At 51.9% G+C, this 23,768-nt stretch overlaps 2 protein-coding genes and 1 long non-coding RNA gene across 5 annotated transcripts; 1 reads left to right on the forward strand and 2 right to left on the reverse strand.

The window, feature by feature from the left end:
- Window positions 1-191: 191 nt before the first annotated feature.
- On the reverse strand, window positions 192-16,811 carry MATCAP1 (microtubule associated tyrosine carboxypeptidase 1). Of its 3 annotated transcripts, none has more exons than XM_048958262.1 (7): window positions 11,379-11,840; window positions 11,131-11,274; window positions 2,886-3,018; window positions 2,412-2,717; window positions 1,708-1,805; window positions 814-974; window positions 192-376 (listed from the first exon to the last, which is right to left on the reverse strand). In XM_048958262.1, the coding sequence occupies exons 1-7, from the start codon at window positions 11,418-11,420 to the stop codon at window positions 274-276; spliced, it is 987 nt and encodes a 328-aa protein (XP_048814219.1). In that variant the 5' UTR covers window positions 11,421-11,840; the 3' UTR covers window positions 192-273. The 3 variants fall into 3 exon arrangements, with proteins under 3 accessions (XP_048814219.1, XP_048814217.1, XP_048814218.1); XM_048958260.1 differs by lacking the exon at window positions 11,379-11,840 and adding an exon at window positions 16,360-16,811 and having other exon boundaries at window positions 193-376; XM_048958261.1 differs by lacking the exon at window positions 11,379-11,840 and adding an exon at window positions 11,842-11,948 and having other exon boundaries at window positions 193-376.
- On the forward strand, window positions 5,284-11,947 carry LOC125699122 (uncharacterized). Its single transcript, XR_007379434.1, has 3 exons — window positions 5,284-6,405; window positions 7,229-9,967; window positions 11,834-11,947. It is a non-coding gene; the product is annotated as an uncharacterized LOC125699122 (long non-coding RNA).
- Window positions 16,812-17,632: 821 nt separating the features above from the next.
- Window positions 17,633-23,605, reverse strand: LCAT (lecithin-cholesterol acyltransferase). The gene is made up of 6 exons (XM_048958074.1): window positions 23,394-23,605; window positions 21,116-21,272; window positions 20,710-20,825; window positions 20,274-20,369; window positions 19,779-20,003; window positions 17,633-18,801 (listed from the first exon to the last, which is right to left on the reverse strand). The coding sequence occupies exons 1-6, from the start codon at window positions 23,545-23,547 to the stop codon at window positions 18,167-18,169; spliced, it is 1,383 nt and encodes a 460-aa protein (XP_048814031.1). The 5' UTR covers window positions 23,548-23,605; the 3' UTR covers window positions 17,633-18,166.
- Window positions 23,606-23,768: the final 163 nt, after the last annotated feature.

Genomic DNA, 23,768 nt, shown 5'->3' on the forward strand with positions numbered 1-23,768 from the left:
CACACAGCTCAAGGCAACATCTGCTGTTGCCTACTTTGATTTATTCTTGCTGTTCCTGCTCATTAGGTGGTTTTGCACACTGGTGACCCCTTCCTGCCCCTGACGCACCAGCTCAGCACCATGCAGCTTTGCCCACGTGAGTGAGCTCTGTGGTTAGTGCCAGTGGCACCAGCCTGGCTTTTGCACTTGATGCTGTCCGTAAGGTTTGGTCCACACAAAGTTTCCATTACATGGGTTTTATTACACCTTTTTTCGTAACATCAAGCCAGATCCCTACCCCGAGTCCTTTGTGCCTTGATGCCTGGCAGAGCACGTATTTGGGGTGCAGTCATGCTTACTTGTAGGTCTGCACGGTCTGCAATGACGGGGCAGGTATCTAGAAGCAGGGAGAGCAGAGGTCGTTATCTGGGGGGACTGAAGTCCTTCCTGCCCGTCAGGGAGGACATGAGGAGAGCACCACTGGGAACCTTGAGGACCCTGGACTGGTGCAGCTCCTAGGCTCTGCCCTTGCTCCCTCTAACCCCTCGTTTCCCCAAAACCACGCGGAGTAGCACAGCGTTCCCCAAAATGCACGGACCTAGGCAGGGGGGAAATCAACAACAACCACACCGACCATCTCAGCTGTGCTACCCTGCACAGCAGTACATGCACATCAGCCTCCTGGGCAGAAGCCCGAGCTGTGCCATCTTCTTCAGGCAGAAACTGGCCTGACAGCCCCAATAAATACTGAATAAATAGAGCCAGCGTCAGCCAGATGCTGGCAGGATGCACTGAGGCACGCGGGGCGGCCGTGGGGTGCACAGTGCTGCTCACTCAGGCAGCAGCTCTTCCAGCTCCTGCTCATCCAGCTGGTTGGTGGTGACAATGTGGTCGAGCTGCTTCATGTACCGCTCCAGGTCCTGCATGAAATGGGGGATGCGAGCCTTCTCCAGGACGCCAAATTTCTTCAGGCGGTTCACATCTTCGTAGGAGACCTGGTGGGAAGCAAAGGGATGGATCAGCATGTGCAAATGAAAGGGTTCTATTCCCCTGTGACCCTCTTTGCCTGCCTGGCTGGGTTTTCTACACTCACACTGCCCAAATGGGACCATGGACTGCCAAGGGATGGAAATGAAGGCTTGAGGTAAGTTTTGAAAGAAAGACATGGGAGGAAAAAAAACATCTGCAGAGGCAAAAATGCCTGCAGGGCAAGTATTTGGCTAAGCCAGGTCTCAGCTTTGGGAAAATACATAGACAGGAGAAGCTGGTGATGCCTGCACCTGAGCTTTGGGTCAGGGCAGGATGGGTACAGCAAAAGAGGAGCCAAAGACCAAACACGAAGAGCTGTGCCCCTACATACAGGGGCTGGTGAGGAGAGATGTGGAAGGAAGTGAGATGGCCTCACAGAGCTGGAGCCAAGGCTGCATTCGTAGTGCAGGCTGACCATAAAACCTGACCATTTCTGGGCAGAAGGAAGGCAAAGCAGAAAGGGCTCATGATAATGCTGTGTTCCTGTTGGTGCTGCATGCAGAGCTGCCTGCACATGGGCTGCCTGTACGCTGCTGCTTGATGTTGCTGTCTGGATAGAAGGTGAGACAGTGTCTGATACAGTGTCTTGGTGCCCTAGGAAAAATCCTATTTGCTCTCACCAGGACAGCACATCTGGCTGCCTAAAACCAGAAAGCCCCTTGCCAGTGTGGAGCTTGAACTGTGACTCCAGGCTCCTACCTTTCCAAGAGCAGCCAGCAATGGGAAGTCGATTGTCTGCCGATGTCGCAGGATGCGGAGAATCCCATCCAGGTACACCTGGTCCTTACTGAAGCAGCCTGGAAAAGAGAGAGGGCCTGGGAAACACCAGGAGATGACTCCAGGATAAACCCTATCTTCCCAAATGTGTTGGGGCTGGCAGGAAGGAAAAGACTCAGAGGATGAGCAGAGCCAGCACTGGGGTCCCCCGCCAGGGAGAAGCCTGGGCAGCAGAGAGCAGCAAGGCTCCATTCCCCAGCCCTTAGGAAAAAGGGACAGGCATTGGAGTCTCACCATTTTACACATGCTGTGTGATCGCTTTTTTTTTAACTGCTAGAATCTAAAAGCATCCTCAAAATGCTTATCTTTTTCCTCCTTTGGCTCCTTGAGAGGCTGTGCAAGGAAGGGCTAAGATCCATCAGAGTGGGAGGACGCCACGGGGCTCCCCAGGATGCCTCATCCATCCCTACCTGATGGACAGCAGCCAGAGAGGTGATGGGGCAGCTGGGTATTGAAAAATATACCACAAAGGAAAGCGTAAATCTGTATGAAAACAGAGCTGGGGATGAGGGACGATGAGAGGGCAGCGTGGAAGGATTCTCTGGCTGGTGATGGCAAAGCCACCCAGCACCAGAATGCATCCACAGAAATACAAAAATCCCCCCAGAACATGGAAGGCTTTGTACCTGGCTGTGAGGTGTCAGTCTGGCCCCGCTTGGCCCGCACGCAGTACTCCCACCGGATGCCAGCATCCTGGACGTATTGCTCCAGGTCCTGGAAGAGCGCGGAGAAGGAGAGGCGGCTGGCCCTCTCAATGGTGTAGTAGAGCAAGGCTGCACGCCAGAGGAAGGGCTGCTTGCGGAAGAGGACACTGTGCAGGCTGGCCAAACCTTCCTCTGTGGGGTTGGCAGGCTTCAGGCTGTACTGCTTGCGGCCCTCCGAGCTGTGCCAGGGCTGGCGGGTGTTGTTCACCCCTCGGATGTAGTGTGTGCCTGAGGAGATAACAGCAAGCGTTGTCAGCTGGGGACAACTTGGAGAGCCTCAAGAATCTCAACCCTACTGCGTCCATCCTGCCTGCTATCCCCACATCCCCATGACGACACTGAGGATGCTCAACATCCTCCCTGCTGTGCCCACGGTCCCCCCAGTGCCCCACTGACCTATCTCATGGCGCAGCATGCCCTCCAGCCAGAACTGCCGGGCTCCAGACAGGTTGATGGCCAGTGTTGGCCGGCTGTCCTCCACCATCATCACAGCCTGCGACAGGAGATCATCGGTGAGCTGCACCACTACCTGCAGAGGAGAGAGGAGGCAAGCAGCCATGTTAGCAATCTTTCACTGGCTCAGAAACAGCGGATGGTACTTTGGGCAACTCTTCAAAACCTCTAAAGGAAACGCACTACAACTATTCCAATCCAGAGAGGATATACATCAAAACTAGAGATACCAGGAGGCTTCCTTGAACTGATGAGGAAATGGATGACTGCCTGCTCTAGGTGGGTGCTTGAGTAGAGGGTTGGACCCAATGGCTTCCAAGATACCTCAAGCATCCTGTTTTCAGAGATTCTGTGAAATGCTTGCCCTAACACGTTTGGTAATATTCCTGCACCCTGGGAAAGCCAAACCACATCCACTGGTGTGCTTGCAGAGAGGGGACACACGTGATGGTCACATGGCTGAGCAGGGTTGGGTGGGCACTGCCCCCCGAGATGTAGCAGGATGGGCCTGGAGCCCAACACGAAGTAGCTCCTTTCAGCTAATCACAACCACAAAATCTGAGCAGGCTGTGGGGAAGCTGGCTGGCTGCCCTGCGCATCCCATCCTTCCATCCCCACCTTCTGTCCAGCTGCAGACGGCTCCCAGTGTGCTGCAGGACCAAGACAGATGGATAACCTCCCTAAAACCCAAACCTGGGAAGGTGCTGTGCACACAGCTGAGGGCAGAGCACAGCAGATTTGCACAAGCAGCATCAGTGTGCCACCACATGTTCCTACTTCCGTAGCTCAAGTCTTCCAGAGCAACACTCTAGGAAATGAAGCACAAAGAGCAACAATCACTTTGCTCCAGCAGAGCCTTCTCATCCATCCCTTGAGCACCGCAGTGGGAATGTTTCTCATAGGCTTCATCTGCTTTGTAGTATGTCCTACTTATAGAGCAGCTGCCAAAAATCTCTCACAAGGGAACCTAGCTCCATTCTCACATCTTCATCTCCTTTTTATTATTGCTTTTAGCGCTTCAAGAAAAGTGCAACAAGAACAGATCCATCCAACACACTTGCAGCCAAGAGCTGCCAGCCACACACATATAGCCATGCTTCCCACCTGGACATTTGTCAGCTGTGATTAACAGCACAACTGGTGAACACCTTTACACAGAAAGAAATAGCTCACATCAGCATGATTGCTCTCTGACCCACCCTGGAGGTGGATCTTGTGCCTCTCCTGTGATATGAAGAACCAAACTCCATATAGCCAAGGTCACAGGAGGTGTTTGCATTGGCACACACCTCAAAAATCCCTCTGCCACGTATGGGTGAACTCTAAAAACCATCTGTTTCAGAGCTGAAACTGTCCAGGTTGAAAAGCAGAAACCTGACAACATTGTAATCCTGAGCATCACCTTCAAGCTTCTCAGGTTTCACTGCAAAATTGCTAGCACAGCCCAAACCGAAGCACTGATTTACTGCTGCATTATAGCTTTTGTCTCTTTTTCTTTCTAAAAAAGAGAGGAGACTAAATCAGTTTGTTTTAAACCCAGATTTATTATTGTACAATGCTGTTCATTAAAGCCAGGAGTGCAACGTAACAGAGCAACACCGACTACTGGGCAAATTAACAGCATAAAAAGACTTACACGGCAATGGTTTAACTGGATCACATACATGAAAGACACAGAGGAAAGACTTGCCACTTTAATGTGCACATCCCTTCAACTTTACCTCTGTTCCAGAAAGCAATTCCAAATAATTAAAACTCGTCCTCCCACTGCCCCTCCCCACATCCAGCCAGCACTCAGAGGTCACTGCTCCAACCTCAGCCTAAGGCACAAGTCCAAACCCGGCAGCCCAGTGAGCTGAGTCCTGCAGATTTTAGGAGAGGTGGCTGAAAACTGGAGACAGTTTCATATAAGCAGAAAGGAGGAGGCACATAGGAGCCAAACTATGGTATTATTTTAACTCATTCCTATCCATTATATCAACTTGGTGTGACACGAACACAACAACAAGCATTGCAACCCCAAATGAAAACACCTGAGGCTGAAATCCTGGAAGCTGAGAGGGAAAGGGAAGACAAGAGAGAACTTAAAGACAAAAATGCATTTCATTGTCACAGTACTCCTCCTGCTCCTCCAAAGCCACTGCTGTGTTCTTCAGCACAGAACTAATGCCTGAACTCCTGTGACAGTCCTTTGCTGTCTGACCTGCAGCCGTTCCAGGGAACACAGGATTTGATGTGCTGTGTCAGCTTGTGGGGCTCAATTTCAAGGACACCATCCAACACACAGCGCTTGGCTGGCTGGGACATCTTGCTGCCTTGTCACTCTTAGTTGTCCCTACAGGAAAAAAGAAAAACAAACCACGAGGAGGTTGGGATTTAGGATACGAGATGCCGGGTAGCTGCAGAAAAGATAACCTCTTCCCTAGCATAAATGTTCTCACTTATACCTGCTTTCCATCAGCCTGTTTAAAAAGTAAATAGTCAGAAAAATACACTGCCCAATTGTCCATGCTGTGGCAAACTCCTCAAGGATGATGACTTGTATTCAGTGGTTTTCTATGTCCCCTCTAATGTCTGTTCCACTGGGAACTGCTTCTTTGGGGTTATCCCAGCTGGCAGCTTTTGGGAGGGTGTTGCTCACTTGGCATCCCCTGAACAGCTCAAGTTTCAGTATCTGAAAAGCTGACTGAAAACAACACTGTAAGAGCACCCACACAAGTGAGAGAGAGATTGCATAAACCCAAGAGTTTAACTGCAAGAATCGAATTCCTGAGGTCAGTGCTCCATGCAGACCAACTCTGCTGTTCTCATGACATCCAGCTCTCCCCTCCTGTCTGTACCTTGATCCCCACCACCAAAGAAAACTAGCCAGCCTTACGATAGCCTGATCTGCATGTGGCTTCTTCCTTTGCTGTAAGAGGAATGCCTTACTGAAGATGGCAACTCTTTCATCTGCAGCACAGGTTGCTCCTTATTTGATAGGGATGGATTTGCTGGAAGTTCAGACATTTTTCTCCCACTGCTGACCACAGGAGTGACACAGGGCCTATGGATTTTCTCCTCTTGTATTTCACCCAAAGGCAAAAAGCATCCCTCAGACCAGCTGCAGATTAAATTGCTTCTTCATACAGCCCTGGTTTCTAAACCTACATTCATTCTGATGCACTCTAACAGTGGAAAGAAGGCATTCCAAACACCAGGGTTCTGCTCAGGGGTGAAGGAAGTGAATATTCCTTGCTGTATAGGAGCTGCTGAATCATGGCCTGAACCTCTGATTGACCACCTGAGGCAAGCAATGGGTCAGCCATGGGAACACAGCTGAAGGCAATTCACCTGTGCTGCAGGAAGGGATGGAGCCTGGCTGCACCTCTCCTAGATCCCATTTAAATGCTGACTGCCACTGAGGAAGGATCCTTTCCTAGAGGTTATTCCTTGTGGAGAATATTGTGAGCCTACAGCATTGGTAAGCCTTTTCCACTTATTACCTTTCTGTTGTGACAATCTTACTTAGCCTAAAACTCTGTAAGCCAATTGATTTTTACATCTTTGTACACCCTGCTCAAGCAGGATTTTGCTGGATGGGGGTGGCAGCCCCAGGGATGCCTAACAAGGCCTTACCCCTGCAGCCATCTGGGTGTGCTGCCAGGGTCCATCTTGGTCAGGGAGGTCCCTTTTTGCACAAAGCTCCTCATCAAGAGACCCACAGAGAGAGATGCCTCAGCTTTAATAAACTGTAAACACCTGTGACAGAGCACTCTGTTTAAAAGGTTGAGAGCTGAATCACTTTCTCTGGATTTATACTGTAGCACAAGTCAACCATCACTGGGCTTGGCAACCCTATCAGATCACTGTATAAGGGGTCTTGGGGCAATCCTTCATGTGTAGACACAAAGTAACCCTCAGGCACAGAAGGCACTTATTTTTTTTTCCTCTCTTGTGGTAAAGAAAAGGTAAAGACAACACTGAACCCAACTACATGAAATGGAATCTATTTCTGTTTCTGTACAAGAGCTAGACGACATCAAGTGAAGTGATTAGGAAGCAGATTCAGGACAAAGAAGCATCAGTGAACTGTGCAACCTGTTGTGGGAGGTTTACAGTGGCTCAAATCTGTTAGACATATGAATGGATTCTCTTGAACACCTTCTCCTGAATAGAAGGCACTGCACTGCAGAGGCAGAAGGCCATGTGACATTGAGGGGAAAAGGGTGAAGGTCTTCTGAGCAGGTTGGGCAGGAAATGTGTTTGTTTGGCAGTGCAGTGATGATGTTGTTTTGTCTCATCAGACAGAAGCTCCAAGAGCTGCTCCATGCAAAGCCAACCCTCTGGGTGCAATTCTGCATACCTCCAGGGAAGACTGCAGCTTGACTGCTCGCGTTGCACTGCCCACAGCACGTTTCTGGATTCAGCAGCTGGCACTGAAACCTGATGCTTCCACTGGAAAGCACAGATCCTTGCAAGGTCAGTGCAATTCCCATCACCATTGTTTCACAGAGTGCCCAAATTTTAAACACAAACTGCAGCACATCCTTGTGGTCCATTAAGCAGTCTGTCCAGTTTGTGGGTGTAATGACAGAGGAAAGAGCTCCCTAAGAACTGCAGGAAGAAGCAGAGCATGCTGATGGGGTCAAAGCCTCCCAGCAGCACTGACAGCAGTGTGTGCATCTGCTCTGTACTGGCAGGCTGTGGTGGGATGGGCCGGGCCAGCACCGCTGCCAGAACCTGAGGACACACTAGCCAGCATTATTTAAGAACATTTCACAATGCCTGGATTACTACACAGTACTTACCAACGGTCAGAGGTTTCTTTAGTGCAAACTGAGCAGCTGGGAAATCCATGAATAATGGAAAGCAGGCATCTGAGCTCCAGCAGCATCACCTCAGCCCTGAGCCAGAACAAAACCAGAAAAGCCTCAGAACCTGCAGCTTGGACTACAACAAAGAAACTCTTGAATATGCAAAGTTCACTGCAGTGCAAATACTTACCCATAAACACGCTCCCTGGGGTGCTGGAAACTGGCATCCTGCCTTCATCACAGCTCAGACCATCCCTCCACACCACAAGTGCCAGGGATGGGGGCACAAAAGGAGCACTCTGCACTGACATCTCCTTGGCAGCCAGTGCCACCAGCCCTGCCCATTTGCAGGCAGTTCAGATCGCTGATGCACTGAAGTGACTTTCCTTTCCTACCATGTTCCCAAATAACCATCTTCTTGGCGAGTTTTGGAAAGACTCATTTAGATGCTGCACAAGTATTTGTCCTGGGACTTCACTTGGGCCAGGCAACTCTGGTTTTTGTATTCCCTAAGGTGCTGTTTACTTGCTGATTAGCTGGAAAGAAGCAGCACAAGTTCTGATTTTGTGTTTCTGGTTGCTGCGGGGGTTGTAGCTGAAGGTCTGCAGTCACCTCGCAGCCCAGCCAGGCAGGGAAAGCAGCAGCCATGCTCGTACACCTGCAGCCCCTTGCAAACATTTTGACCACATCAGGGACAAGCTTTTGACTACGTTTTCCTCAGCTGCAGACCAACAGCCCACACTGCAACCCCAGCCCACAAATAAGCAACACCATGAGGTTTCTGGGCTGCTCCCAGTGCCTAGAAGCCTGTATCATAGGTCAAAGAGGCGTGGGAGCTGCCTGGAGTTGCAGCAGTGTGGTGGCAGTGTGCTCTTCCAGGTCTGATGGAGAAACTACTGCAGGGCTGAGAACTGTGTCAGGAAAATCCATGCTGACCCCTCTGGGTCACGGTGCCTCCTGCACCCTGTCAAAGCAACACTGCAGCAAAGGTGATGGGAGAACCAAAGGGTGCTTGCAGCAACGCAGCGCCTGGCAGCTCGGAAACCTGTGGGGCCCCATGAGATGGAGTTTCTTTTTGTAAGAAATCCATCATAATTAGTGAGCAACACAAAAGCAGCAACAGAAAAGCAAACAGCAGTGAAGGACAGATAGGGTACAGCAGAGAGAAGACAGCAAACAGATACACAGGCAGCAAGGAGGAGAAGCTGCTCTGTTCCTCATCAGGGCGCAGAAATGGCAGCAAGTTTTTGTCCAGTACCAGAAGCAAAGTTTGACAGTGTTTGCTATACAAAGCACAGGTGAAACATTTCCCTTTTTCCTTCCCCAGAGAAACTCAATGCAGCCTGTAGTGGCTGGTTATTCATAAACTGATGCTTGAATGGTTTTAAAAGCACTTATCAAAAGTTTCAGAAAAAACACAAGCCACGTACCTTGCATTCCAATGTACAAACATAATAATTGAACCCTTAGAGCCCCTGAACAAAGGAAAAATTATACAGGGCTGGACTAACAGCTAAGAAAATAAATCTTTCTGCCCAGGTAGAGCTCAATATGTTTGAGATTAACGAAGAAGAATACAACAGCTGAATTCAATCAATTAATCAAATTAAGAGATAGAACACAATTGGTCCAGAAATACTTCTCACCACTTGGATCTGGGGCTGTGGAAGTGTTTGGCAGATACACTGTAGGCAGGAATAGGAGAAAGCTCCTTATACAAAGCCACGGGGCATCCCTCTTCCCTGTGAACATCCAGCTGCCAGGAATCGCTCTTGTAACACAGATAAATCCTCAGACTCCTCACCCTGCTTTATAATTCCAGTGAGCTCTGCTGTGCAGCAGGAGAGCAGCTTTCCAACCAAGCAGCTGTGACAGTGGCATCAGCAGTACAGTGCAGCAGGCAGAGACCACAGATATGTTTTGTTTCCACTTTTTCACCGTGACTTTGAGATGAGAGAGAAAGGCACAGTGCTCCTGACAGGAACCCAGAGGTAAACAACAAGAAAGGAAGGAATGCATTTATACTGCTTGTTTAAATCTTCCAGATCTTTGGCTCAGTTCCTTGCAATTCCTCTGTTACAGAGCAGCAGGAGTTCTGAGCTGTTTGGAAAGGAGGGTTATTTGGCTAAATTCAGGAAGCCAGCTGAAAATCCCTCCTGCTTCACCAGACCCAGGCTTGCACTCAACAGGCACCTCCAGAAAGCAGCTCAGGACGTGCAGCAACAAGTGGTAAGAGATGCTACAAGCTTTCCACCCTCCATCCCACACAGCTGATTTACCACTAGTAACATCTTAACAAGGTATTTTCTACTCTTAAAACCTCGGAGTAGAGTTTGAAAGCACCATAACCCAGCATGTGCCAAAGAAAAGCCGGAAATCTCTCCCCCAACTCTGCCTCTGAACACACGAATGAACCCAGCTGCCGCAGATTTCTGCCATACCACTGCTAGCAGAAATAGGTCATTCATCCCAATGGTAATTGATACCTCATGGACACAGCAAAATAGCCTCAGCCCTGCATGCCTGTCTACGTAGACAAGCAGTAGCTCTTCTCCTTAAGCTCAGCTCCCTTAGCTTAGAAGGGAGATATTTCTGGAATGAGAAATGCAGGCAAATCGGTGGGGCACCAGCCTCCTAACTTCAGGACTGCAAGCCAGGAGCCGTGGCAGAGATAGAAGGAAGCCACAGTTCAGAGGAGAAAAGCAGAGTAATTTACTGCAGGCTACAGAGAAAGGCAGACCTTCTTCCCTTCGTCCTTTTCTGCTCCAAGCCCTGCTGTTCTGTACAAGCCAGCTTCATGAACACGCAGGGCAGCTGCTGGTGCAGCCCTCTCTGTGCTCCACTCTTTGCATGTGGCTCTGTGCAAAGAGGTGCTGCTCCTGCTCTCAGCTTTCCAAAAGCTGCACAAAACACACTGGCTTTGAGAGTGCATCAGGCAACGGTCAGGTCAGAAAGAAATCCTATAGCTGTACCACGTTTGCCCAACCCATATCCAGGCTCTTACACTGCGCTGGCCTCTTCTGGGAGCCACAAATGGCCTGAAGAAGCTGCTCAGAACGAGCTCAGTGTCTGTAAAAGCAACACAGCAATGCAGAGGATTGCTGAATTCCTTTGTGAAATACTTCTGCAAACAAAACTGCCACCAAGTTTGTTTACAGAATCCTCAACTACAAACTCAAGTCTCAGCTACTGCTTTAACTCCTGCCCTGAGACGTGAATCTCTCGAGCTTCTTTCCCCCAGCAAGTGTGTTTCTTCTCTGTGTCCAAAACACTTCTTAATTCAACTCTGTTATCAGCACTGATGCTTTGCTGAACAAGAGCAAAGCAGAAAAACATTCTGCACGTTTATTTCATGAACCATTAAAAAAGAAACAACCAAGGACAATGATTACCTCCCCTGCGCAGCCTTCCTTCTGCATGTACTTTCGGATAACAGACCAGATCTGGCACTTGCTCAGCAGTCTCCCACCAGTGGCAACTTCGAAGCTCTCATAGGTCCCATACTTCTCCAGGACAGCATGAATGATCCTAATGGCCTGTCACACACATAGAAATGAAGTGTCAGTCAGAATACCAACTGAAACCACTGATAGGAATGGGAGGGTGGTTGGACTAGATGATCTTGCAGGTCGTTTCCAACCTTGTGTTTCTGTGATTCTGTGATTCCACTCTCAAGTGCCATCTTCTACAGAACCAAAACCCCCAGGTGTAACAGAGCCCAGCTGAGGAAATCCCTGAGAAAGGGTTCAAAAAACTACTTAGTGTCAAGTGCCTGGGAGGTGAGACGTTTCTGTGGGAGAGAAATGGAATGTCTTGTTGACAGCTGAGTACCAGATAGATCAATACATAACACAGTCAGCATGGCACACACTGTCTTCATTCTATTGTCCCACTAATGCTCACGAGTGTTCATTAGCAGAACTGGGCAAACCAGAAGTGAAACAGCCTCACTGTACGTAGCACGCTCCCTGTAGATGCTAAAGCCGTGATTGTTTTCATCTTTCCTGCTTTCACTTCTTCTTTCAAACTCAAGTGTTTGCAAATCTTATCAACTTGCTTATTAGTTTTCTTATTGCAACACTGGATTGGTTTCAGGAACTCACAGCCCAGAAGGCAGTTGATACAGCACAGCTCCTGGCACAGGACATCTTCTGGCCTGGCACGAAAGTAGCAAGTATGGAAACTGAACGGGTTCACGACTGGTCATTCTGGAGCTACAGAAGAGATCTTTGTTGTGCTCTGATAGCTCAGGACAACAGAGTTAGTATGAATCAGCTGCACAGAATGTTAAAAAGAGGTGAGGAAGTCGTTAAAACCACCGTGCGGCTCAAAATGTTTGTTCTTCACTGGCCACCACATCTGCTTTGGAGAATCTCTGTAGAAACAACGATTTCAACACAGTCAGGACATGAAAAAGTCAGGAGTGCAAATGTGCTCCCTCTCAGCACACGGGCATGCCCTGCAGTAAAGCTCCCACAGAGAGTATTTCCTCAGGCAGCACTGCTTCTTCTGCTGCTTCTTCCAGGCTCTCAGCACAACCATGGTGCTGCAATAACAGCACGTGAAAAACAGCAGCACGTGCTGTTTTATTAACGTTACCCTCTATACGAGCACTTATTAGCATTTTCTTTCCCTAAAGTGTGTATGCACCGAAGTCATTTGCTAGCAATGACCCTCTCTAGTCTGTTTATTAATACATATTCCAATTTGGATGACTACAACCACTCCTTTGCAGTTGTTCTGGAGTCTTTCAGCAGCTTTACTGCATCTGTAAACCTGCCTGCAAGATGCCTACTCACCTGCTGCTGCAGGACAAAATGCCACTGCCGAGCTGTGTGCATTTTACTGTTCCTCCTGAGCTCTGTCGTCCTCTTTGTCATCCACCTGATGTTGTTTCAGCAAGTTCAGTCCCTGAGGGGACCCCTGCCTACTGCAAGAGGGACGACATATGCTGAACACAGGTATTTCACAGTCTGGAAAAGATTGTGGTGCCAGAGTTCAGCACACCTGGGCTGACTGCACAAACAAGCCAGGCTATGCGCCACAATACATGGCTTCAGCAGGGAACTAGAAGCACATAGTTACACAGTTAACAACACACTGGCTGGCACTCATGCTCTTTGGCAGCGTACTTGCTAAAACTCTTACTCCAAGTGTCAGAACTCGCCTCTTTACTGCGTTAGTTCCACACCACCAACTTGCACTGAACCTCACGCCACGCACAAACAAGAGGCCAAGTTCACACTGAGTGTGGGAGCTGATTTTGTGGATCAGACCTCAGGTCTGTGTTATCCGAGGCCCCCTCCACACGCAAACCTGTCAGGAAGCAGTGGAAGCTGCAAAGAAGCCCTCTGAGCCCAGGAGCAGATTGCCCTTTCTCCTACCACAGTAAAACCTTCCTAACTGCTGAAGCTACCAGTTTGAGCCCTGCAGAAGTTACATTCCTTCTTCCTCCCTACTGAAGCTTACTTGCTTCTAACATCTGACACCTGCTCTCCCCTTGGGGAGGTTTGCTCTCCTTTTGCTTCCTAATGACCAGGATCACCTTAGCATGTGCCCTTACAGCAGCTCAGTCCAGCAGCAGCCACCAGACAGGCACTGAACTGAACGTGGGAGAGCCACCAAGGCCCCTCCTGCTGGCTTGCAGAAGGAAAGGATCACCTTTGTTTACCCACTGTGAAACTTTGTCCCCCATTCCCTAAGACGGCAAGCAGCAGGCAAAGAGGAACTGAGTGCAGATGGTGCACAGAGCTGACAGAAGGGGAATGTACTACAGCAACTTTCAGACAAGTCACAGACAGCAACATTCCTAAGATAGCACATTTGCTCTATGAGAAGCTGCTGAGCTCACATCAGCCCTTCCTGCCCGGTCAGTGGCCTGGCTGGGAGCAGGAGCCTGTCACCAGCTCAGCCCCACAGGCCACGTGTCAAGGGACAACAAACACTCGAGCTGTGCTCCAAGCCCTGTGTTGATGCTGTGCGCAAGGAACTGGGCTGCCAACAGTCTTCTTGATCTCTAATAGCATAAGCTATAGAGGGGCTGGAAGGAGCCTTCTGATTTTTTCTGTTTCTATAGGAAAAGGAAACGAAACAAACCAACAAAACTCCAAATACCTCTAAAAACAAAACCAAAAGCAAAGAAAAACAGAGAGCCCTCCAAAAAAACATCAAAATCCCCCAAACAACAAATAAAAACAGTTCCCAATTAAAATAACAAACCAAGAATCCAAAATCAAACCACCCACAACAACAATAAGAAAACAACAACAAACCACCAGAAAAGAAACCCCCAAATACTCCACAACACAGAACAGCTGATTCAGCAGAACTGAAGGGGGCATCAATCTCAAAACACAAAAAATAAGGAACTGGTTGGTCTGCTCTTGCACCAAGATGTTAAATCAGTACAAGGTGCTGAGAGCAGGGTGCCAGCAGAGGACCACTGCCACCACTGCTGCCGGGTTCCTGCCCATCTCCCCTTCACCTGAGCACTCACCTCCAGATGAAATACCTGTCCACAGCTCTCACTCCTGACTGCTACATGCTGTGCTTCACTGAGAAGGCAGAAGAACCTCTGTTCTCCCAAGATACATTACAGAGACAGAGAACTTGTAAAGATAGGTAGAAATATTTAACACAAATATCTCTTGCAGTGGGTGTAAGAACAAGATGAGAACACTCACATTGTTTATGAACAGTTAATTTCATTCCAAGAAATGCACAGAGACAATTTCAATTATTCCCATTTGAGAACACTGTAAGCCAGCTGTACCAGAAGAGAAGTGGAGAAGTAGCTCTGGGCAATTCAATTTACTGCATTAGTCAGAGACCCAAACACACTAAAACACAAGAAGGAGTGAAAGAAAAGCCACACTGAGGTCATTACAGGAATCCAAGCATCTCCCCTGAAACAGCATTGCTGGCACCAGTTTAACTGGGGCAGAGGTGTAGCAGGAACAGCGCTGGAAATGCCCAGCTGCTTGGAAAGTTGTTTACAGGGACCAAACAATGTGGGTAACACACTGTAGTCCTCTAGAGAAGTAGGAAGCAAGAGGTGACGTGGCTCTTGTGTGCAGGCAGAGCATCGAGGAGCCCACTCTTTTTGCCTCCTGCACTGATGACCCAGCGCTCTCCGTTTGCTGCCATTCGTTTGTGATTACTACCTGTGGCAGAGAACAGCCAGGAATATTTTGGTAGCTTATAAAGCAACTGAAGTGATGATGAAAAAGACACAGACTGCTGTAAGAAGAGCCTACGACCTAGCTGCCATCCACTGTGCTTGCTGACAGTTACGGGTTAAGGGTGCTGCCACGCAGGACAACCTTTACACCTTCCAGAAAACAAACCAGGCTCAGCCAGCAGGATGCAGGCTGAGGGCTGCTTTGCATGAAGCCAGCCAGATGTTTCAGTTCTTGGTCTGTCAGTTCTAAAGCAACAGTGCAAAGCTTCCCTGCCAGCTCCCAACTACGGCTGCAGGTCTGTAGGCAGTTTGAGGCACAGAGTACGATCCAGCCCCAGGAGTCACTCTCTTATCAGCTACAGAAGGTGTATGTTGAACATGTCATTAAAGGACAGCTTAGACAAGCAAAACAGAACAAAGCAACAAACAACCCAGAAGATGATAAGCAAGGTCACACAGCAGCAGTCAGGACGAGGAGCAGGCCAGAGGAGTGCCTCTCTGCATGGCACGTGCTGCAGCTTCAGCCTGGCCGGCCTTAGTGGTGGCTGCTGATCTCAGAGCCAAGATAATGAATCATGGATCAAACTTTATCATGGACCAGTTGGATGAGAAGAGACATTACAGCCCACTCAGTCCCAACTCCTACCACAGGGGTGACAATTGCCACACATCAGGCTTCCTAGGGCCCCATCCAGCCTGGCCCTAACACCTTCATGGACAGGGCATCCACAGCCTCTATAGGCAGCCTGTGCCAAGGCCCAAGTAAAGAAGTTCTTCCTAACATCTAATCTAAATCTCTCCCCTTTTACTTCACAGCTGTAACCCCTTGCAATATCACTACACTCCATAACAATGAGCCCTTCCCCCGCCTTCCTGTAGGCCCCTTTAGGTTGGCAAAGACCTCTAAGATGACCCAATCTAGCCATGTCCCTCACTGCCACATTAACATGCTTCCTGAACCTCTCCCTGGGCAGCCTGTTCCAAAGCCTCACTGCCTGTTGGGAGAAAAAGGTTTCCCCAGCACCTGACCTGAACCTCCGTTGGTGCAGAGTGATGCCATCACTCTCACTATCGCTGTCACCCAGGAGCAGAGGCTGAACCCCTCCCCACACCCTCCTGTCAGGGCTGCAGCTCCACACTGACCCACCCCATTCCCTCAGCCGCTCCCATAGGACTGCGCTCAGACCCCTCACACTTTAGCTCCCTTTAGCTCCGCTCCCTATTCAGGACACGCTCCAGAGTTTGTCCCATTCCTGGTCTGTCCCTCACTGAGATGCGGGCCCGTCAGTGCCGTACAGAGGGCCGATCCCCTCCGCTCCCGCAGGCTGCACCGCTGCTGACACAAGTCGGGACTCCTTCGGGCCCAGCCGGCTGCCGACACCGCACAGCGGAGCCGCTCGGCGCCCCGAGCATCCTGCCGTCTTCCTCCGGCCGCCCTCACCTGCGCCACGAAGCGATCGGAGGCGTCGCGGTATTTCTCCAGCACCGCCTCGGGCACGGGCTCGGCGTATTCGAACTGCGGATCGTAGGCGAAGCGCTCCCTGAAGAACCGCTCCCGTTCGGTCTCCACGTTGCGCGGCCGCAGCGCTACGAGCAGACACGGGCTGCGCCTCCCGGCCCCGCCGCCCTCCTCACCCCGCGCCCGCGCGATGTGAGGCAGCGACGCGGCGGCCCGCATCCTCCCGCGACCGCCGCTCCGCCGCATCCCGGCGCCGGTTTCCGACAAACGCCGGCTCCCCCGCGGGCAACGGGGTGAACCGGACGCCGCCGGGCGAGGCGGTGGAGAAGGACACGAGCACAGCCGGGAGCCATCGCGGTCCGGCAGCGCGTCCAGCCCCGCGCGGCCCTGCCCGCCCGCCGCCCCCGGGTCCAGCACCATCGCCTCCAGCGCGACGGCGGCCCCGCTGCCCCGCCGCCCCCTCACGCCGACGCGCGCAGCCAATCCGCGCCGCGGCCGCCTTCTCGCAGCCAATGGGAGAGGCGCGTGGCTGGAGGCCCCGCCCACCGCCCCGCCAGGCCCCGCCCACCCCGTGTGAGGCGGCGGGAAGATGGCGGATGGCGGCTCTGAGCATCTCGATGGTTTTGGGCTGCTCTGTGCGGTGGACTCAGCCCCGTATCCCAGATTTTGGCACGTCTGTGGTTGTGCCATGAGGCCCTGGTGGTGTGTGCCACCCACTCGTGAGGTGCTGTCTGGAAAGGAGAATCTCATGGGCTTTCCAAAGGAGGGCGTTGAGACTAACCCCGAGCTCGCGGGATCACTCCAAACTCAGATCATACATCGAAGAGCACCGTGCGAACACTTCTTCAACACTGGCAGGCTTGGGGCTGTGGCTGTGTCTCTGGGGAGCCTGGTGGTGAAGAACGCATCCCCAGCATCCAACCTGCTGCAGCCTTGAGCCTCATGCCCCATCACCGCTCACCACACAGCTCTCACACATGCACAGAACAGCTGGGTTGGAAGCCACCCCAAAGCCCATTGAGCTCCAACCTAGCTGACCCCCCAGCTCAGGCTGCCCATGGCCCATCCATGGCCTTGGGTACCCCCAGAGATGGGCACCCACAGCTCTGGGCAACACCTCACCGCCATCTGAGCGGAATGTTTTCCCCTGGTACCCTAAACGAAATCTCCCTTTGGATTTCCATTGCACATTGGTTATCACCCAGCCACGCTCGTGTAGGCGAGCTGGGAGACGCTGCACAAAGGAGGCTAGAGGTGTAGAAGCCAAGTATGTTTATTAGGTAGATCTGCTGATTCTAAGCCAGTCTTGCAGCAGGGACTCAGCTTGTTGCCTGTGTGATGGGGGCTGGCGGGGGCCCTTCTGCAAGCTGTGCCTATCCTGTCCTTACCCACCCTGGTGGCTGCCCCGGCACCATGAGTGCTATCTTGCTTATATGGAGTCCTGTATAAAAAAGAGGCTATGACACCACGGCCTGAAGAGTCTAAAGATAGCTTGCTAGCATTGAGGGCTTGCTCACACGCCGTAATCCACGAGTGTGATGTTAATGAGCTGGCAGCGTGGTTAATTATCCATCCACTAGTGGGAAGTGACAAGACTCTGAAGTGTAATTAATCACTGCTCCCAAAACAAAAAAAGCCCAAACATTCAGAATGGAAGAGAGTGCCAACCCATCCACCTGAGCTGTTGTTCTTGCTCCTTCTCATAGATACCCAGCTCGGAGTCCTTTACTCCCCTTCATGCCAGCTTCTGGTGGATACAAGCATGGAGAGAAGCTGGTCATCACCTCCTTCAGTTCTTTCTGGGCTCCTTAAGGACTTTGTGGCCCCTCCTCCCTACCTCTGGGCTGGATCTAAGAGCACCCATCTGCTCCGGCTCTCTCTGCTCCTTGTTGCTAGCCCCAGCCTTGGTGCTCCCCAGCAGTATGTCATTGATGGAGGTGAGCGTCAGGTTGCTGAAGACCATGTTGAGGTGGTCAATGCCTCGCAGCTCCTGGACATGCACTTTCTGCTTTTGCTGGTTGCCCCATCGCTTGCACAGCTCTGAACTGCGTTTGTTGACAGTGTCGTCCCCATCACCATAAATCATGTCCACAGGGTCCTCATAAGGAAAACGCTCATCGTATATGTAAGTCTCCACTGTGGGATAGCCTGTGCCATAAAGGCAATATGTGTCCACACCGGGAGGGGGTAATCCCTTCAGCAAGTCCTTCATGTCCTCCCACATGTACCAACCATCCTCCAAGTTGACATCGGTGAAGAACTGCTGGTAGTCCCGGTAGGTGTAATTGTAGGAGGGTGTGGAGATGAAAACATGGTCCTCTGGCCAGGCCAAGCTCGTAGGGAACATCCAGGGGCTGGTGGTGGTCATACGCTGCTCTTCACGCAGCTTGATGTTGGACATAAGTGGGATGCCCTGATTATCACCTGCAGGACAGACAGACCGCACCAAAACACACTCTTGGGCAGCTGAGATCGGACACCTCTTGGCCACTCCTGACTGTCAGCATGCACCTATCAGGACCCTCCTCTCTGACTTCAGTCCTCCAGCTGGAAGAAGAGGCCGAGCGTTGACAAAGCTGGATGGATAATGTCCCTAACCAGCTGAGTCCTGCAAGTCCTACACCTCCACGTATGAGTGAGATGAGCCCAACGGGGCTGATGATATGTTGTCAATCTGCATTCATCCTACAAGCCTGGGTGTTTTTAGTTTTAAGACCATGCAACAATATAATTACCTCAAAAAAATGTCTCTGGCCCGTGTGATAACAGGGAAAAATGTGATGACTAAGAGTGATATGAGGCGTCAAATGTTAAAATTTGCAAGCATGTGTTTTTAAATGAATTCCATGCATTTTGGAGGCTCAGGCTGTGACTTGTGGATACTTGGGCTGTCAGCGTTAGGCAAGTGACTGTGGCTTTCTGGACTGAAAAGAGGCTAAGGAGAAACTAGGTGAAGGAAGTTAGAAGCCTGAAAAAAGAAAAGCTTATGGAGGATGGGCTCTGAGATACAGGGAGATGCAAGCAAGTGATGTAGGTCAGTGTGCGTGTCCCTTCAGGGGTCTCCATGTCCTCAGCTGCATAAGGGCTGTACTGCTTGGAGTAAAAGTCCATCTAGCCCACAGCCCTGCACTGTTGGAGGCAGTGCAGCTCCCCAGTTTCTGGGGAGGCAGTGAGAAGAGAGTGAGCGTGGCCCAGACTGCTTTCCTAGCCCCATGATGTGTGACTGGTACATTACTTTTGCCCAGGATGGGCAGTTCTGATTTCAAGGAGCACCCCTAGCCCTCAGCTGTCTGGCCCCCAGTTCTTCTATCATAGTGTCTGCTCTCTGCTTATTGCCATTCTTCCATTTCTGCAGGAAAGAAAGAAAATGAAGAAGCCTCTGCGCACAAGGAATCACTCACCTGATGCAAGGACACGCAGTGGCTTGACAGATCCCCCCCAAGGGGCCCCCAGCGAGATGAAGCCCCCGATGTACCGATCTTTCCAGGCTTGCTTCTGCTGGAGCAGGAAGTAGAGGACGTTGAGGTTGCCCATGCTGTGCCCAATGAGGAAGACGCGCTGCTGGTACTCATCGTGCATCTCCTCTATCAGTGCCTTCAGGTTCTGGAAGTATTCAGGCTGCTCCTCTGTGGACAAGAGGGACAGTAGCTCTTGGTCAGCTTCACATAGCTCCAGGCTGACACTAAGAGCCTCAGCCAGAGAGATGTGTGGGCACAGATGCCAGAAGTGCCACCGCATACATTCACATGAGAGTGCTATTCACAGCCACAGATGGCCGTCCCTGTCCAAGGAATGATGAACCATGCTGAACCACCACACCACTCCTCAGCCTGCTCACTGAGAACCACCCTGCCTCCCTCCCTGCATGTGTGATATGGACACAACCCCAGACTTACGGGGACCAACCCTCCAGTCATAGGGGGCTGCCCGAACTGTCTGGTCCCTCACGTAGCCGTTGTTCACCAGGTTCTGAACCAGGGTGTGCAGGTAACCTGCAGAGAGAGAACAGGTGGGATTTATGTCTTTGGTCTTCTGTTATCCTTTCTCTGTTCTTATCCTGATCACAGGCTGGAATTTCATCTGCTAAGCTCTGTAGCTTGACTGCTCTGCTCAGAGATTGCAATTCTATGCATCCTGGAGGCATAACACAGCACTTGGAGCTGGAAAGGAATTGTCCTGGGGACATCATCCTTCACCCAAGTGACCTGGGTTCCATCAGCTCCGCAGGACTGAGCTGGGATGAACCGCACAGATACAGGGGCTGCTCTCTGTTGGGTGATACATGACAGCCCTGGATACCCTGTGCCTCTCCACGAAGCTGGCTCCTCTCACCTGCCAGTTTACTCTGATCCAGGTACTCCACAGAATAGGTTTTGCCAAAACCAGGCACACGAATGTGCACCCCGGGAGCGTTGGTCATTTTCCGAGCCGTTCGGTTGTACACCACCCTGTGGAGGGAACAGGACAGAAGGCAGCAGTGGGGTCACATCCTGACCCTGCTGCTCCAGGGAAGGCTGGCAGCATCTGCAGGAGGTGCTGAGGACAGGCTGTCATGAGCACATGGTGGGACAGGGAAAAGGGGAAGGTGTTCAGAAAGTGTTGATGAGAGCTGTGTTCGCAACACATTCCAGGAAGGACGGTTTGTGTGCAGGGTCAGGGCCACAGAGGGAGGAGAGGGGAGGGAGATCCCTGGTAGGTCATTAACCCGGGGAGCTCCTGGGATGGGGGTGAGCGGTACCTGGTGTTATCAATCCAACAGTCAACTCCCACTGGCAGGAACGTGTTGAGGTTGAGCCAGATGGTGAAATAGTCCTCGGTTTTGCGGTAGCACATCCAGTTCACTACATCCGGCTTGTCCAGTTTGGCTTCCAGCTGGTTCCCAAGGCACCCGGGCACTGGGGACATCACAGAAGGAAAACTACAGCCAGGTAGATCTCAGTTTGTGGAGCTGCCTGGCCTCATGCTTCCTTGGCCCACAGCCCCCCCTGGGGCTGCCTGGCTAGGGACACCCTAGGAACCTGCAGTTGGTTGCTGCTGGATGTCGCTGGAGCAGCACTCATGGAGACCAGCCTGCTTATGCCTTGGTTCTCACCAAGCACAGCACATCTTAGGGCACTTGGAGACACAGGTTGGGCACAGAAGGATTGGAATAGTGCTAAAAGTGCATCCTATGGGACCACCAAGCTGCCACCCTCATCTAGCATTGGCCCAAGAGAATGGAGCTAACCAGCATGGAGCATCCCAATGTTTCTCCCCAAGCTTGTCTGGGTTTCCCTCCTCCTATCTGCAGCCACAGGGTTGGTGCCCCTCGGAGCTGCCCAGCCCCACCGCATCCAGTGCTGTACTCATCACACCCATCATTTGTCCACGTGCTGATGCTCAAGGCCCACACACTGCGGGCAGCCTGGTGTGGGGATGCTCTAGTGCATCCCAACTGCCACAGCCACAGCTCCATGGCATGGCAGAGCATTCCCAGGGGTGCAGGTGCATTGTACCATGTAAGAGGGGAATGGGGCATGCTGGCTGCCTTGCTCGACCTGCTCCACAGCTCCCTCAAACCTGTGCATATGGGGAAGTTCTAATCCTGCTTTCAACACAGGGTGAGGATCAGCACGTCCATGAGAGGATGCTGGCACAGGAGAGCCTGGGCTTCAGTTGGGGAGCTGGACTTACACTGGAAGCAAGCAGAGCAGGTGGCAGTTCTTGGGACAGGAGGTCAGCCCGTGTCCCATGGGGCAGCCCCATGGGGGGCTGCATCCCAAGGGTGCTGGGGGTGGCTGGGTGCCCTCCTCCTGCCTCACCATTCCCCCTGGTACAGCCAGCACCCCAGTGCTTAGCTCTGATCTCTGCCTCACCTCAGAGAGGACACTAGGTAATTATTAAGGGAGTTCCTGTGGGGGCAGAGGGGTTATCATTGGTCCTAAGGGCACTGGGGGTTTCTGGGATACCAGACCCAGGGGGATGGGCTGCACATGAGCGCCATCTCGACCACCCCACCACCCCAGTCTGGGCACAGGGCATGGGGCAGGGCTGAGGGTGGTATGGAGGCATGGGGCAGGGGCAGGAAAGGGGAGAAAGGGAGGTTCGAGGGGGGTGCTTAGAATGAGGCTGCCTGGGGGTCTGAACAAGCTGCAGGCTCACAGAAGGGCAGTGGAGATGCTCCTGCTGCTGCACGCCATCTTGAGAAGTGGCACAAGGTCACTCGTGCTGTGCCATTCCCTCCCTGGTATGGTGACAGCCTCCTGGCCAACAAGGCTGCAGCCACTGCCTCTCCAACCACACAGTGCCAGAGGCTGTGTGCCTGCCAAACAGTGTGCCAGGCTGCCCTGTGCATCAAGAACTCCACGGGGAAGGGAGTTCATAGGGTCAGTCTTTGGATGTTCTGCTTTTTCTCTTCTCTTTTTAAAAGGGAAAATCCTTCTGAGTCAAGAAAAGGGTGAAAAATAACCCCCTGCTCAGCACAGTTCTCGTGGCAAAATCCCACGCCAGTGTTGGCAGAAGGAGGCAGATTGCAGCCACACGCTGCCAGCCAACTGCTTGCAAACAACCCCAGTCAGGTGGATGGTGCCATCCCCACCTCCCCAGGTGACGCCCCTGTGCACCTCTCTGTGCACCTCTGATGCAAGGAGAAGCTGCCCACCAGCTCACTGTAGCCCAGGCAAGATTGTCTGCTGTGGGTCAGACGCCCTGCAACAGCAGAGGATGAATTAACTGCAAAAAGCACAGGGCAAGCTGCAGGGGAGCAAGAGTTGGTAGTTTTCATTCCACTGGAACAGAAGCAGCAGCAGTATGGAGCTGCAATCCAGAGGCTGTTGCAACCCCTATCACCTCCATCAACAGAGCCCATAAGCAAGGCAAAACCTGAACCCCACCTCAGCTGTGCTGGGGGATTTGAGAACCCCTTTTGCTTTCTTCTGGAGTGAGCATGGCAGCCCATGCACCCTCAGAGCTCCTACATGGTAGGACAAACAGAGACTGCAAAGCGCCCTGGACTCACCAGGCAGCTGTCACCTTACCGAGCACCACGGGTGGTGTCCTGTTGGTCGGGGGTGCCTCTGGGGTGGTGGTGGGTGGAAAGAGCACGTTGAAGAGCCAAAACTGGGACGTGGGCTGCAGGATTAGCAGCAGCAGCAGCGTCAGCAGCGTGAGCCCAGCGTCCGTCCTCCCCATGGCCAGCTTGGCTGGGCTCCCTCCAGCAAACGGAGCAAACGGGCTTTTATAGCTTAGGCAGGTCCAGGAGCCCGGGCTGCAGGGGAGGGGAGAGCTGCAAGGGGCTGGGCGGGATGGGGAGGAGGGACTGGGAGGGACAAAGGCCCGGCCTTGCAAATGTGCCATCCCCTGTGAACGCTGCGGTGGCCGGAGACACTTTGTACCCTCAGAGATCTGCCCAC

The sequence above is a fragment of the Lagopus muta genome, chromosome 12 (assembly GCF_023343835.1).
Source record: "Lagopus muta isolate bLagMut1 chromosome 12, bLagMut1 primary, whole genome shotgun sequence".
NCBI classification, from domain to species: Eukaryota; Metazoa; Chordata; class Aves; order Galliformes; family Phasianidae; genus Lagopus; species Lagopus muta.